Source organism: Pyxicephalus adspersus, chromosome 7 (genome assembly GCF_032062135.1).
Source record: "Pyxicephalus adspersus chromosome 7, UCB_Pads_2.0, whole genome shotgun sequence".
Lineage (NCBI taxonomy): Eukaryota > Metazoa > Chordata > Amphibia > Anura > Pyxicephalidae > Pyxicephalus > Pyxicephalus adspersus.
In genome coordinates, this window is record NC_092864.1 from 68,521,208 (window position 1) to 68,535,564 (window position 14,357).

Here is a 14,357-nt window from a genome sequence, read left to right on the forward strand (position 1 = left end):
ACACTGAAAGGGCTTATTGGGTGGGTATAGCCTGTCAATGAATCCATGACCTGCTGAGCTTTCAGCTATTGGGTATTTGGAGGGCCACAGCTCATATGTAAGAATAAACACAAGTTAACTAAGCAATCTTTGTGGCCTCTTTTGGGGCATTCCGGGATAGTGAACCCCTTAGTTCTGTAAAGAGAGTACCCAGGGGTTGACAATTTGTAATGTAACGAACTTTAAGCATTGCTTGCATACATAAAAATATTTAAAATTCCTAATTTTGATATGTGAATGCTGCAGGGGAATCCAAACCAATAAATAAAACCAAAATGTATAGTTCTGGATAATTAATACAAACAAGTACAACTTGTGTTTGGTAGTCATTGGGCAAAGGGAAGTTTATGCCCCTGCAGTGACCTAAGAGTGGCAAGTATAATCCTATAAGGATTTTGGAAAACCCCAAAGCCAATGCGATCAGTTAGTTATGGGACAGACACTGTCAAGGGCCTAATTTAGCCTGAGTGTAAAACTAGTAAACTTTACTAGTAACTTTAAGTAACTGTTTATTATTTAAATGGTATTGTTTAAACAAAGTTTCATATATTTAATCTGCTCCCAAAATTATTTCAACAGACAACAAGGTATTGTGTATTATTATTTATAAAGTGGTTAATTTATATGCTATGTTCGTGGTTATGGTACTTCTCCTTTTTGTCTCCAACCACATCTAACCTTAATCTACTCCAGTAGGTCTGCAGTCTCTGAAGTTTTTTTATACATTGAAAATATGTGTGGTCATTTGGGTATGTCAGGGGCATATAGTGAAATTCCAATACCAGATCTTACCGTGTTCATTTTAGATATATAGTCTGAACATTTTATTGAAAGCTTTGGGGTAATGTAGGAAACTGTTGTAAGCACTGCTGGATTTTATTATGTGTGTCCCCATTGGGGAATTCTTCCCGGAGTTGAACATGAAATGATGAGAATATTTAAAATTGGGACACAAGTTAAAATGAAGATAGTTATTTTCAAAAGATACAGACAAAAACAGTACTGACAATTTAAGTGCTTAAAATTACCATAATACATTTTTATCTTTTAAGTATTTTATTTGCACACTGTGCATGTACATTTTTACTGTGATAAGGAAATAATCACAGAAGTTGAGATGTTATTTTATAAATATTTTATTTCCCATGTTGCAGAGATCTGTGTATTTTACACAAAACAAAAAAACATTTAGTAATAGCCATGGCTCAGAGCATCTACCAAAGCATTAATGAATTTCTCAAAGGTAGCCTGAACTTTAGGGGTGAATTCAGCTCCCAGCTTAGAGGCCAAAACAATGATCAGCATATCTCCAAGACGCTGTGAACAGAAAGAATAATTAGTATTTAAAACATAGTATAGAAAAGAAATTAAAGTGACAGGTATAATATAGAGAAAAAAAACTTAAAGATGTTTTTCTTATTTTTTTTGGAGTAGTACTTTTTTAAAATGCTGGTTATTTTACATTTTAGCCAAAAAAAAAACAGGCTCTACTCTATTATTGACTGCTCTGGGTCATTAGGCAGCCCCTAACTGACTAGTGATTGTACATAAAGGGCAGTGTATAGCAGAGCTGAATGTTTTACAGGAAAAAAATCTATAAACACATTGAATAAATAAAGTAAACACCTAAGCAAAACTTACAGTAACCATCACTGTTCTGAGAGCTTTACCTGGCAACTGCTCTTTCCAAATTATCATTGTACAAACAAATATATATTAATTATAAGATGATGCCTTCTTGATAATATAGGTAATTAGTCAAACTTAAAAATACCAAGTGAACTGTAGAAAACATATTTTTTTTATATTACTATATATAGATCTGTACCTTGAAGTTCTCGGGGTCCACATAGAGCTCATCAGCGTGCTGCTTGCTGAGGGCAGCCAGGGTCTGTTTTACATTATCCAGATGGTGAATGGCATTGTCAATGGCACCGAGCACCTTCTTGCCATGAGCGTGGACCTTGGCATTACCAGCAACGGCAGCGGCAGTGGACAGGTTTCCAAAAGTGCCGAAATATCTCTGGGTCCAGGGATAGACGATGAGCAGCCTAATAATTCAAATAGAAAACATGTGAGCCATATAATTTATCAAGCCATATCTAGTACACATTAAAGAGCAGCCACTTGCAAAATTGTAAATCTATATATATTTATATATAAAAAATATATATTCTTTGATTGCTACAGGTATTACAATGTAGTTATAGTATAGTTGTCAAGATAGTATAAAAAATTAAAGATTCATCGTTAAAATGAACATTTTATTGGATAAATTTAAACAACAAATATTATGTCCACTGAATGAAAGACTTCATTGGGTCATTACCTGCCCAGGGCTTCATGACCGTCATTTTCCAGGTCAGCTTTGGCCCAGATGGAGGCAATGGTGGCTTTCTCTTCAGCAGTCCAGTGAACCATTGTTGCTGCTATGTGGAGGATTTAGAGGTAAGGCTCTTGCTCTGTAGAGTTTGTGTCTTGCCATAGAGTCAAAGTATGTTTTTATAGGATCCTTTCCTTGGTCCGCCCGTGGTAGTTTTCTCCTGAGTCATACAGAAAATATCCACTCCATGCTGATTTCATTTTAAGATTACATATTGACCACTGGACATTACTGGTCAATAACCACTGGAAATAAGAAAACATGCCTTGTGCTTTTGCAAACAAAATTTTATTCCTATGCATTTTACTGTCAAGATGATCTTAAGAAACTCACCTAGAATAATAAATTTGTAAGGCAAAGTCTGATCACATCATACTATTGCTTTTCACTATTTATTTACTATTGATATAATAATATGTATAAATATTTTCTTTTGTATTGTTTGTTTTTTTAGCGCCCCAATAAAATGTGCACAATATTTAAAAAGTCTTTTGTTTCAGCTCCTAATAAATATTCTATTCTTTAATAAATGTTTTAACATATTTATAGAGTCATTATAAAGAAGGGAAGTCATCGTGACATCATTGTCATCAAGAGGCACTGGAATTGATTGGTATAGCTTGTCACTGAACTCATTATTTAAAATGTAGACTCCCAAAATTGTTGTATATGAGCCAAGCATGTGTTCAAGTGGACCACATTTGGGGCAATTTGTAAATTACCACTAGGCTGGTCTGGCTTTTACACTGAAAGCAAAGTTAACTGTGGATTCCATCTATTATAGTTGTCTATTCCATTACTTAAATAACTAGTATGGGGCAGATTTATTAAAGCTCTCCAAGGCTGGAGAGGATACACTTTCATCGGTGAAGCTGGGTGATCCAGCAAACCTGAAATTAATTTCTTGAAAGTAATCTGCTATTTGTTAGCAATAATTTCAATACTGGACCAGATCCATTCCAGGTTTGCTTGATCACCCAGCTTCACTGATGAAAGTGTATCCTCCCCATCCTTGGAGGGCTATAATAAATCAGGCCCTATGTGTGGTGATATCAGGGGCCACAGTCAAGTTCCCCTATACCTAGAAATTTGGCAAGTATGGTTTAAAAGGACTGCTGGCCTCTTTTTACCTTTTGAATTTTCCATTTGACAATACAATTTACAAAAATTTGTTTATAGAACTGTAATAAATGCAAAGGATTAGTGTGGAACTTCAACAGTACAAGTACATGCTATGGTATTGTTATACTAGTTCCCAATCTTGTTTGCCATTTGTTTTCATCTGGTATCAATTCTCAAAACATACTGCTCACTGGCTTTCAGACCCCCAAATTATTGACAAAAGATACATAGCTAATATTTCTTATTGTGGTTACTAATTCGTCCAAATCCCTGCACACTTCAGTTTGTGTGCTATATACATACATAAGACCAACAAGAAAATGAATGCTTAAAGTTAAAGAGATATTTAACACTTAAAAGTAATATACAATTCTTTATTTGTTTACAATAAAACAGCAGATACATGCGTCATTATTTTAAGCGGCTTTTTTACACATATTAAATAATGTATTGAGAACAGCTGTAAATGTTTATGGCCATCCTAAATATTTTATATATTTTATATGTTTTATTGTAAACAATAATTATACATTTCTTTTAATTGTAAATTTGTCCTTGAATGATCCCTTATTCTTTAAAAATTATTAGCTTGGTCTTGGGTATATTGAAAAAGTCAATTAGGCAGAAATGTGGCGATACATGCATATAAAAAGCACAGTGCTGGGCATAACAAATGTGCTTCACCAGGAAAAAAGTGTTGGGTGGAGGAAATGTCAAAGTAATGTGACCAGCATATTTTTTGAAGCAATATGCAAAAAAAACTCAGATAATGAAAGATCCTTTCCAAGGACAATAATTGCAAGTGTCGATGTAGCTTAACTGTTTTGTATGTTTATATTTTACACTGGTGGAACACAGCAGCATTATTGCCATAGTGGATGGTGCAAGACGTACAGTGCTGCCAGTAAATTAAGAAAATGCTAATGGACAGTTTATTAGTTTATTAGTGCTAATGGCCAGTTTAATAGGGAATACATTTAGTAAAGTAAGGGGGAAAATAAAGAACCCCTCAGCAACTCAGTGATCTATAAGTTTCATATTATGCTCATGGGTTATCCCTGTTGACTGCTATGTTATGGAGTTCCTTGATCCAGCTACTTATTGTTTCAGCTGTCAAGCAGCTCAGAGAGTTATCACTATATGAAGTTTGAACTCACCTACAATAGCCATAAAGATACATTGATTAGTCACAACTTTTTCAGTTCTAGAGACTCATTTATTAAAATTTCTGATAAACACCACATTAGTACAGTACACTTAGATGTAGGGGGGCACATTGTCACCGACCCCCTGTTGGCTATTGCAAAAGGTACTACCAGCAACAGCCAATGGGGGGCAGGTTGTGCACCTGCCCAATCTACATTCCTCAACTCAAGTCAGTGAACCGGAGAGTTGTAAGGTAAGAACCAGTTTTATTACATTATGTTTAATTACATCTCTGGGAAAATGCAGGTGGCAGTTTCTCCTTTAGCCTTATTCACACCCTAGGAGACGTTTTTTAAGTATATTAGTTTATTTAATGGTTACCAATATTGGTCTAGGTACATTATCCGTTTATCATGAAGATAGATACAGTGATAAGGAAATAGTCAAAGTTTAGATATTTTTTAAAAATACTGTATTTTCTGTGTTTCAGGGATCTCTGAATTTTATATAAATAATTTAGTAATAGCCATGGCTCAGAGCGACCACCAATACATTATTGAATTTCTCAAAGGTAGCCCAAACTTTTGGGGTGAACTAAGATCCCAGCTTAGAGGTTAAAGCAAGGATCAACACCTCACCAAGATGCTGTAAATGGAATGAACAATAATTATGAAATTCATTATGTTTTATAGTTTATACATTTTCGTGACAAGTAATATTCATAGAATTATACTTTTTTCTTTTTACATTTTACTGTGTATTTTCTTGTAAAATTTTTTATCGAAGTAGGGTTGTTTTATTGCTTTTGCATTTTTACAAGAACCTAAAATATATATAATATAATATTATTTAAACCCTTTTTCTCCTTATATACCCTATTAGTGATTCTAGAAGTATGCAGACTCTACCAGTAAAAAACAGAGCTGCATGATCAGAGCAAAAAAAATCGACAACAGGTTTAATAAATAGGGAAAGCAATCATAAGGTAACTTTCAGTAACCAATTGTTCTGACAGCTTTAGACATACTGTCCTTTTTAGGAAGCTTTTCATGGTCCACTCATGGTGATTTTCTCCTGAGTCATGAAAAAAGAAAAAAAATGCCCGGGTAACAACATCTAGTGCAGATTACTGTTAAACAGTACACTGAATATAGATGTATTTTTTTTTGTTAATAAATACAACTTTTCCAGTAATATTGAATTATCCTTTAGAAATAAAATGCAACTTTGTTCAGCCTGATTACCCAATCATCTGCTAGGCAATTTTCAAAAAAACAAGATAAGTCCACATTCACTTTGATAAATAAACTGCTTCTACTTTTAATTTAAACTGAATGGGAAATCAATCTATTAGCCTTTCTTTTTCATTCCTTTTCTCCATCATGATCACAATTCAAATATTGGGCTTTCCAATACAGCTCCCTATCTCTGCTTTAACCTCCTTGCAGTTAAGCCCGACCATCGCTCGGGCAAAAAAAAATTGCAAGGATGGTTAAGCCCGAGATTTTTCACATCCTTACTTACCTGGTCCCCCTGTGCTCATCCAGCGTCGTCCTCCATCGATCATCTTTATATTCATATTATCTACTAGAACCCCTGTTCGGACATATTTCTGTAAGTTACAGGTCTACAATTTAAAAAAAAAAATTTCATGAAAAACAGTGGATCACTTTTGGTACAGAAATCTAGACCTGTGTAACGCTCAGGTGGTTAAGGAGGAAAAAATACTAGAGTTTAAGCAGCACACTTTGGTTCGTTCGATATACACCAATTCCCCACTTCACAAACTAAATCATAACCTATACAGACCTGTAAATCATAGATCTTTATCCACAATTGAAGAGTGGAATCTCTATTCAACTAACCCATGTAATATCCCAAGTTTCATACATATACATTCGTACTATGGCAGAGAGATGGGTGGACAAAGATGAAGAACCAAATTACGCAGAAGGAATTTCTCAAACACATTGAGAGTATACTTTAAAGAGAAACTATACTCAAAAGTCAAAAAAATAAAATACTAACACACTTACCTTCAATTCCGCACCACTGTCCGATCCCTCGGGGGGTGTCCGGCTTCGGGTCCCCCTTCCTCTCGGCATCCATCCCGGAGCCGGCCCTCCAGGCGCCGCTTTCTTCGTCTTCTCTTCAAGGTTCTTTATCCTAAGTCACCAACCCAGGCGTAAGATCGGGTGATGTAGGATGAAAAAAAAAACTGATGATCTCACTGCACATTCGTGAGATCAGCAAATTTTTCTCTTTGAGCAAAAAGGCTCCTTCTGCGCATGCCCGAGATGGTCAGCCATGCGCAAAAGGAGCACCAAAGAGCCTCCCGGGATGCTCTTTTGTTTTTTATTTTTGTCGGTACAACTCCCTTTTTTTTAAAAAAAAAAATGGTTCAGCACCACCCCCTAATTTGAATGGAAGCGCAAAGCCTCCCGGGATACGGAGTTGTACCGACAAAAATAAAAAACAAAATTTTTACCTTACATAAAAGGGTTCACTACCCTTTTATGTAAAGTGAAAATTCTGAGTTTAGGTATGCTTTAAATTACTCATTAATTTTTATACCACCTCGTTTTTGAACCACTGTGGTTCAAGCCTTTCATCTAATGCACAGTGTTAGTACAGAAAAGTAACAACTCTTACCAAAGAATGTAAATGTTTCTGTGTAATAGAAATATGTTTTTCTAGTTCTATCAACCATTGTCAATTACTTGTTGCTAACCCTAAAGACCAACTTCAGTCTGGACCAGCTTGATAAATGCTAAAACAAACCGGCCTCTAGTAAAAATAAGCATTTCCAGCTTGTGCTCATGAATATTCTTTTGCAAGGTAGTGTAGTGAAAGTACTACAAAGGTTGCAGACATGGTACACTGCACAGTATGAATAAATGGTGGCACTGTGAGACAGGTATGCATTCCTTTTCTCTTTCCACACATTGGTACTGGATTGGAAATGTGTCAGAAAAACATATTGTAATGCCGATTGGCCGCAGGGAATTTAAACTATGTCCCGCCCCGCGGCGAGGCAGCTGAGTGCCACGCCCTCGGGGGGGTACAAGAGGCACGTGTGGCAGCGCGCACACCTCTTCCCACAGCACCCCTGGGACATGCCCTACTTTGCACCTCCACAGGAGTGCTGAGGACAGGACTTTCAGTAATCACGTCTATAGAGATGCAAGGGATGCCGCCTGGCTGAACAGTAGTTCGGCTAGGACGGATCCCTCCGCCTGCAGAGAGAGACACGCTGCGAGCAGAGCAGCAGCCTCAGCCATGCTGCCTGCTGCAGCGGCGACTCCCTCTGCGGCTGAGATCCCCAGGGACGCCGCGGGCTCGCAGGACAGATATGTTCCTTACACATATACTGTATATTTAGTACAAGTACAAAGGGTGTTCAAATAAAGAGGGTTGTAGGGGGAGGAAAATTTGAAACATGAAGTGCAAAAAAATGAAGACTTATAACCACACCTAATTTACACCCATCAGACACAAAAAGCACAAATCAAACTATTTACTAATTACCACACACAATGAAAGCATGCTCATCAAAGTAAAGGTAAAATGGGCTCTAAACTTTTAACCTCCCGAGCGGTTCATTTCTTTTCAGATTTATATGTCTAAAAGCGGTACATTGTTTTTCATGAAAGTGTATTTTACAGTATATAATAATAGTATGAGAAAAAAAAAGTTTGTAACACAAAATCATGTGAAAATAATAAATAAAATAATACATTTTTAAAATAAAAATAATAAAATAAATAATATACTCATACTATTATATTATGCTGTAAAATAATTTTTCATGATTGACAATGTACTGCTTTTAGGCATATAAATCCAGTGTACTGCATTCAATACAGTTATTTTGTATTGAATGCAATACAAAATAATTTGAAATTCCCACTATTCCCCTAACGCAACAGACGCACGCAGTGATGTCACCAGGAACTCCCGGGTGACTCATCAGATGCAGAGGATGCGAGATGACAGGGATCGCAAAGAAGGATGCCGGCGGACCAGGTAATGTAGTATTTATCATTGTTTTGCATTGTTTTTCCTTTTAGCTACCCTGAGTGTGGCTCGGGGTTACCGTTTTCAGCATTTTTTTTTACCCCGAGCCACATTCGGGGTTACCTCTGGGGAGGTTAAGGTATACCAACTAAAACCATTTTTCATATCTGACTTTTCAGCTCTGTGTCATAAAAGCCCAACTTTGCAGACTGATTATTTCATGACATAAAGCCCCATATGTCAACAGAAAATCATCAAACCCTGCCATACTCCACTCCTTCAGAACAATCTGTATACTGTGTCTTCACACATTGGGCCTGATTTAATAAAGCTTTCCAAGGCTGGAGAGGACACAGTTTCATCGGTGAAGCTGGGTGATCCAACAAACCTGAAATGAATTTCTTAACATTAATTTGTTATTTGTTAGCAAATGTTTTCAGTCCTGGACCAGACCCATTCCAGGTTTGCTGGATGACCTAGCTACACAGATGAAAATATATCATCTCCTGTCTTGGCGAGCTTTATTAAATCAGGCCCAATAGGTCTGTCTTATTAGTTTGCTGCAAGTGAAATTCTCCTATGTGTTCTGCTTGTTCACCAGAATGCTCTGCCTCCAGGTCAGCTCTGTCTCAGCCATAGACAACAGAAGGCGGGACAAGAAGGAGTCTTATAGCGGGCAATGGTGTACAGGACAGGCTCTCCTTAAATGGCCAGAGTGACCAATGACCTTGCGCCACCTGGCACCGTCTGATAGGAGACTAAGTGAATCCCCTGCGGCCAGGGGAATTCAAACTAACTATGTCCCGCCCCGGGGCGAGGCAGCCAAGTGCCACGCCCTCAGGGGGTACAAGCGGGATGCATAGTAGCACGCGCACCTCTTCCCACAGCACTCCTAGGACGTGCACTACTTTGCACATGCAAAGGAGTGCTGGGAGCAGGAGTTTCAGTAACCACATCCGAAGGGATGCAAGGGATGCCGCCTGGCTGAACAGTAGTTTGGCCAGGACGGATCCCTCCGCCTGCAGAGAGAAACAAGCTGTGAGCAGAGCAGCAGCCTCGGCCATGCTGCCTGCTACAGCGGCGTCTCCCTCTGTGGCTGGGACCCCCAGGGACACCACGGGCTCGCAGGATGGGTAAGTTCCTTAAAGTTTTCCATTTTAGAATTAGATTTTACAAAATTGTTTCTACAATGTTAACATTTGCATATTTTTACATATCATTAGTGTTGCACCATAACAGAAGCATACACATTACTGGAAGTACATGCCCCAGCACTTTTCTACCAGTGTCCATCACTGGATCATTTGATCACAATTCTTTCAAAACTATTCACTGTTTACCGGTTTGCAGATTATGAAATTATTGAAAAAGTCAACCAGTCAGAAAACTAGGAAGCAAGAAATTGCTATTCTGAATTATTTTCTATATCTTTGTATTATATTGCAAAAGAATGGAAAGCTACAGGAAATGGAGCCCAAAAAGTCCCCTCCACACAGGAGAGGGTTTCCTGAAATGTAAAACAAAAAAGTGCTGATCTTACTCTTGAGCAGTGAGACTGGCCTTTTTTTTTTGAGCAGCCTGCAGCTTGGAGGACCTGCAGCCTCCTGAAATACATATATATTATGTCACGTGTACCAGGAGGCTGTGGGTCCTCCCCTTCCAGTTTTAAAAAAAAAGTATAAAAAAAAATTTGTTTTATTATATAAAGGGGTGGCTAAAAAAATTAATGATTGTTTTTTTGCTTTAAATAGGAAAAAAAGTTTGGTGGAGGAGGAATCAAAGTCATGTGACCAGCATTTTCTTTTCAACAATATGCAAAAAAATAAAATAAAATGTGGTTTGTTTACAAAACTGCTACAATTGCAAAAAAGCTACATTGATTAGTCAAGACTTAATATTATAATTGAAATACATTACATTATACCTTAAAGTTATATTATACCTCATTTATTCACACATCTGATAAAAACCACATTCGGCACTTGGTGTTTATAAGGTGGCACATTATTACTTTATCCTATTATAGTATTCACTTAGTAGTTTTATCACTGATTTCTAAATAAAAAGGCCCATTGCAAAGGGTTCTACAACATGACAGTAAAAGCCGTGTACCTGCTCCATCCCACATAACGCAGACTTAAACAGAGAAAACACCAGGAAGTAGTATTGGTGGCTCCCTGGCTTCTGGTGATTTCCTTTTTTTCTTCTTTAAACTATACGGTGCATATGCCATGAAACTCAAAGCTTCATGGTATATGCAAATGAGTCCTCCCCTCCTCCTGTGTCACTGTCTGTATTAGTCTGTCATTTACAACCCCTATTTATTGTACAGCGCTGTGTAATATGTTGGCGCTATATAAATCCTCTTTATTATTATTATTATTATTAATAATAATAATAATAATAATAATAATAATAACAATATAATATTAGCAGCAGCATTATTGTCATGGTGGATTATAAAAAAGTTACAAAGTCGCTAGCGAACTCAGGAAAATGCTGATGGTCAATACAACATGGAGCCAGGTTAATAGTAAACTGGCAGTGAAAAAAGAGCATCCCTCAGTAATTTTTATATTTAGTGATCAGGCATTTTTTTTTCTTTTTAGACAACACGTAAGTGTTCATATGTATTCTCTAGACCAGTGGTGCACAACCTTTTTTCATTTCCGGGCCGCTGTTGACATTTGGATACCACAATGCAAACAAACATTAAAGATGTATGTTCAAAATTAGAATAGTTTAAATGTAAAATGAAACGGAATTGAAATGTTTCTTGTTACTGTAACATACATGCACCAAAAAAAAAAAAAGATGTGACAAATCAAGAATCTCTGCAATGGATACTTCCAGAGAATTGCAAAGTGATAATATGTATTCTCTAGACTGCTGCATCATGGAGATTTATGGAATGAACTGCTTATTGGTTTGTATGGCGGGCAGCTGAGTGAGTTTTCACAATGTAAAGTTTTTTCACAAAGACTGCAACAATACTCATCTACAATAGCCATAATGGTACATTGACTTATCAGGACCATTGTAGTTATAGAGACTCATTTATTGAAGTGTCTGATAACACCACATTAGTTCAGTGCACATGGTGTTTATAGAAGCTGGGTGACATATTGTCACTTTACCACCATTACATTATTTAATGCAATAGTTATATTACTTGTTTGTTAATAAGAAGGCCATTGCAAAAGATACAACCAGCAACATGCCATACACCAAAATGAGTAACTATATACAAAGATAAAATTCATGTTTATTATTTAACTAATGGTTGACAATAGTTGTCTAGGTCTCCCATCTGTTTATAAGTAAGATACATCTTGTACAGTAATAAAGAAATAAACACATGACTTTTAATGTTGTTTTTTAAAAATTTTATTCCCCGTATTCCGGGGATCTGTGAATTTTACACAAACAACAGAAAGAACATTTAGTTGTAGCCATGGCTCAGAGCAGCCACCAAGACATTAAGGAATTTCTCAAAGGTAGCCTGGACTTTAGGGGTGAATGCAGCTCCCAGCTTGGCGGCCAAAACAACGATCAGCACCTCACCAAGACGCTGTGAACAGAAAGAATAATTATTATTCATGACATTTATGACATTATTGACTACACCTATGTCACCCTACAAGTGTATAACAAGTCTGCATGTCCACAGTAACAATATATATAAATAGGTTTCATAAATAGAGTAAATAGGCCAAACAACTATGCAGTAATGTTCAGTAACCTTTCATTGTTCTGACAGCCCTAACCTAATGTGAATATAATCAAGTATAATAACTATCTATATATATATATATATATATATATATATAGTAATTAATAACTAATGCATTTCCCAGTGTTACTATGAATTACTCAATCAGACTTATATCTACCAAGTGAATGTTAGAAAACAAATATTTTATTTTTCTAGATCTTTAGATCTGTACCTTGAAGTTCTCAGGGTCCACATAGAGCTCATCAGCGTGCTGCTTGCTGAGGGCAGCCAGGGTCTGTTTTACATTATCCAGATGGTGAATGGCATTGTCAATGGCACCGAGCACCTTCTTGCCATGAGCATGGACCTTGGCGTTACCAGCAACGGCAGCGGCAGTGGACAGGTTTCCAAAGGTGCTGAAATACCTCTGTGTCCAGGGATAGACGATGAGCAGCCTAATAAAATAAATACAATACATTAGCCACAAAGACAATACTTTACAGCTACAAACAACATTATACATGCACACATATATATATATATATATATATATATATATATATATATATATATATATATAGAGAGAGAGAGAGAGAGAGAGAGAGAGAGAGAGAGACTTTGCAGTTAATATAGAGATTTTAATTACAATATAAGTAACAAGGAAAATAGATTAAAGGATCAATAGTTGCAATAAATAAGCAGTAAGTTATGATATCATATTAAATGAAAAGCTTTCATTGGTTATTACCTGCCTAGGGCATCATGACCGTCATTTTCCAGGTCAACTTTAGCCCAGATGGAGGCAATGGTGGCTTTCTCTTCAGCAGTCCAGTGAACCATTGTTGCTGCTATGTGGGAGCTTTAGAGGTAATGCTCTGTAGGTTTTGTGCCTAGCCATGGAGACAAACTGTCCTTTTATAAAAACCTTCCCATGGTCCACCCATAGTAGTTTTTTTCTGAGTCATGTTAAAAGAACTGAAAAAAAATGCTCACTGCATGCTGATTACATTTTCAGATAACAATTTACAGTGCAGATTACAATACAATGAGTATAGACACAAACTAAAATTGTGCTTTTTAAATGCACAATTTTGTGTATGTTAAGAAACATGCAGGGAATCCATTCATATATTTTTTCTTCCTGAGGGTTACATTTCACTTATACGAGCAACTTCTCGTTTGACATTTACTACTTCCATATTTATCAAGTCTCCCCATTCATATTATTGTATTGTTGAGTTACTAAAGCTAGCACCAGAATTTTTACTATTATAAAATCCTGTAACATTTTTTGACAATAACTACAACATGTCCTACATTGCTGGATTTTCTTGAATAAATGCGTTAAATCTATGATCACTTTGATAACCCAATCATCTGCTACAGTGAAATGACATTTCCATTGTTTGGTGATTTCCAGAAAAACAGTTTAATTTTCACACTAAGGTATGTAATTATTGACTTTAATAATTGAACAGAATCTACTCCTTTGAACCAGAATATCGCTTTACTTTATATTGAATTCAATGCATTAACCTCTCCTACCTTGTATGCACAAATTTATGTTGCAGAGTTGCCCCACTGCCAATGAACAAAAGGCACAGACATGGTACACTGCAGTCCAGTAATGGTGGCACTGTGAGACAAATATGAATTAAGTACATAGGTGGTCACATACCACCACATTCAATATATTTACTACAAGTACATTTACTACAGAGAAATGCAATTCATGTGTCAGATAGCCAAGGTGTACATGTTCTTACTATTACATCCCCAGGGCCCTACATCTCCCCGTTCCTGGGAAATTGGGGTTCACAGAAGGTCAGTGGCCAGCTATGTGTAACAGGATGGCATGGTATGACAGGTATAGATTTTCTTATCTTGTGATGGCACCGCAGCAATAAAATGTTAGGGGGAGTTAGCCACAACAGA

At 36.7% G+C, this 14,357-nt stretch overlaps 2 protein-coding genes across 2 annotated transcripts; both read right to left on the reverse strand.

Moving 5' to 3' along the window:
• Positions 1-1,227: 1,227 nt before the first annotated feature.
• LOC140334591 (hemoglobin subunit beta-3-like) lies at positions 1,228-2,460 on the reverse strand. The gene is made up of 3 exons (XM_072416843.1): positions 2,369-2,460; positions 1,868-2,090; positions 1,228-1,356 (listed from the first exon to the last, which is right to left on the reverse strand). Exons 1-3 carry the CDS (start codon positions 2,458-2,460, stop codon positions 1,228-1,230), a joined length of 444 nt encoding a protein of 147 aa, XP_072272944.1.
• Positions 2,461-12,149: 9,689 nt separating this feature from the next.
• On the reverse strand, positions 12,150-13,559 carry LOC140334592 (hemoglobin subunit beta-3-like). The gene is made up of 3 exons (XM_072416845.1): positions 13,171-13,559; positions 12,655-12,877; positions 12,150-12,278 (listed from the first exon to the last, which is right to left on the reverse strand). The coding sequence occupies exons 1-3, from the start codon at positions 13,260-13,262 to the stop codon at positions 12,150-12,152; spliced, it is 444 nt and encodes a 147-aa protein (XP_072272946.1). The 5' UTR covers positions 13,263-13,559.
• Positions 13,560-14,357: the final 798 nt, after the last annotated feature.

Coding starts and splice junctions, on each gene's coding strand:
- LOC140334591 (XM_072416843.1), bottom strand. CDS start 2,460: ATGGTTCACTGGACTGCTGAAGAGAAAGCCACCATTGCCTCCATCTGG. Junction 2,091..2,368: donor GGTCATGAAGCCCTGGGCAG/GTAATGACCCAA, acceptor TTGAATTATTAG/GCTGCTCATCGTCTATCCCT. Junction 1,357..1,867: donor TGGACCCCGAGAACTTCAAG/GTACAGATCTAT, acceptor TTCTGTTCACAG/CGTCTTGGAGATATGCTGAT.
- LOC140334592 (XM_072416845.1), bottom strand. CDS start 13,262: ATGGTTCACTGGACTGCTGAAGAGAAAGCCACCATTGCCTCCATCTGG. Junction 12,878..13,170: donor GGTCATGATGCCCTAGGCAG/GTAATAACCAAT, acceptor TTATTTTATTAG/GCTGCTCATCGTCTATCCCT. Junction 12,279..12,654: donor TGGACCCTGAGAACTTCAAG/GTACAGATCTAA, acceptor TTCTGTTCACAG/CGTCTTGGTGAGGTGCTGAT.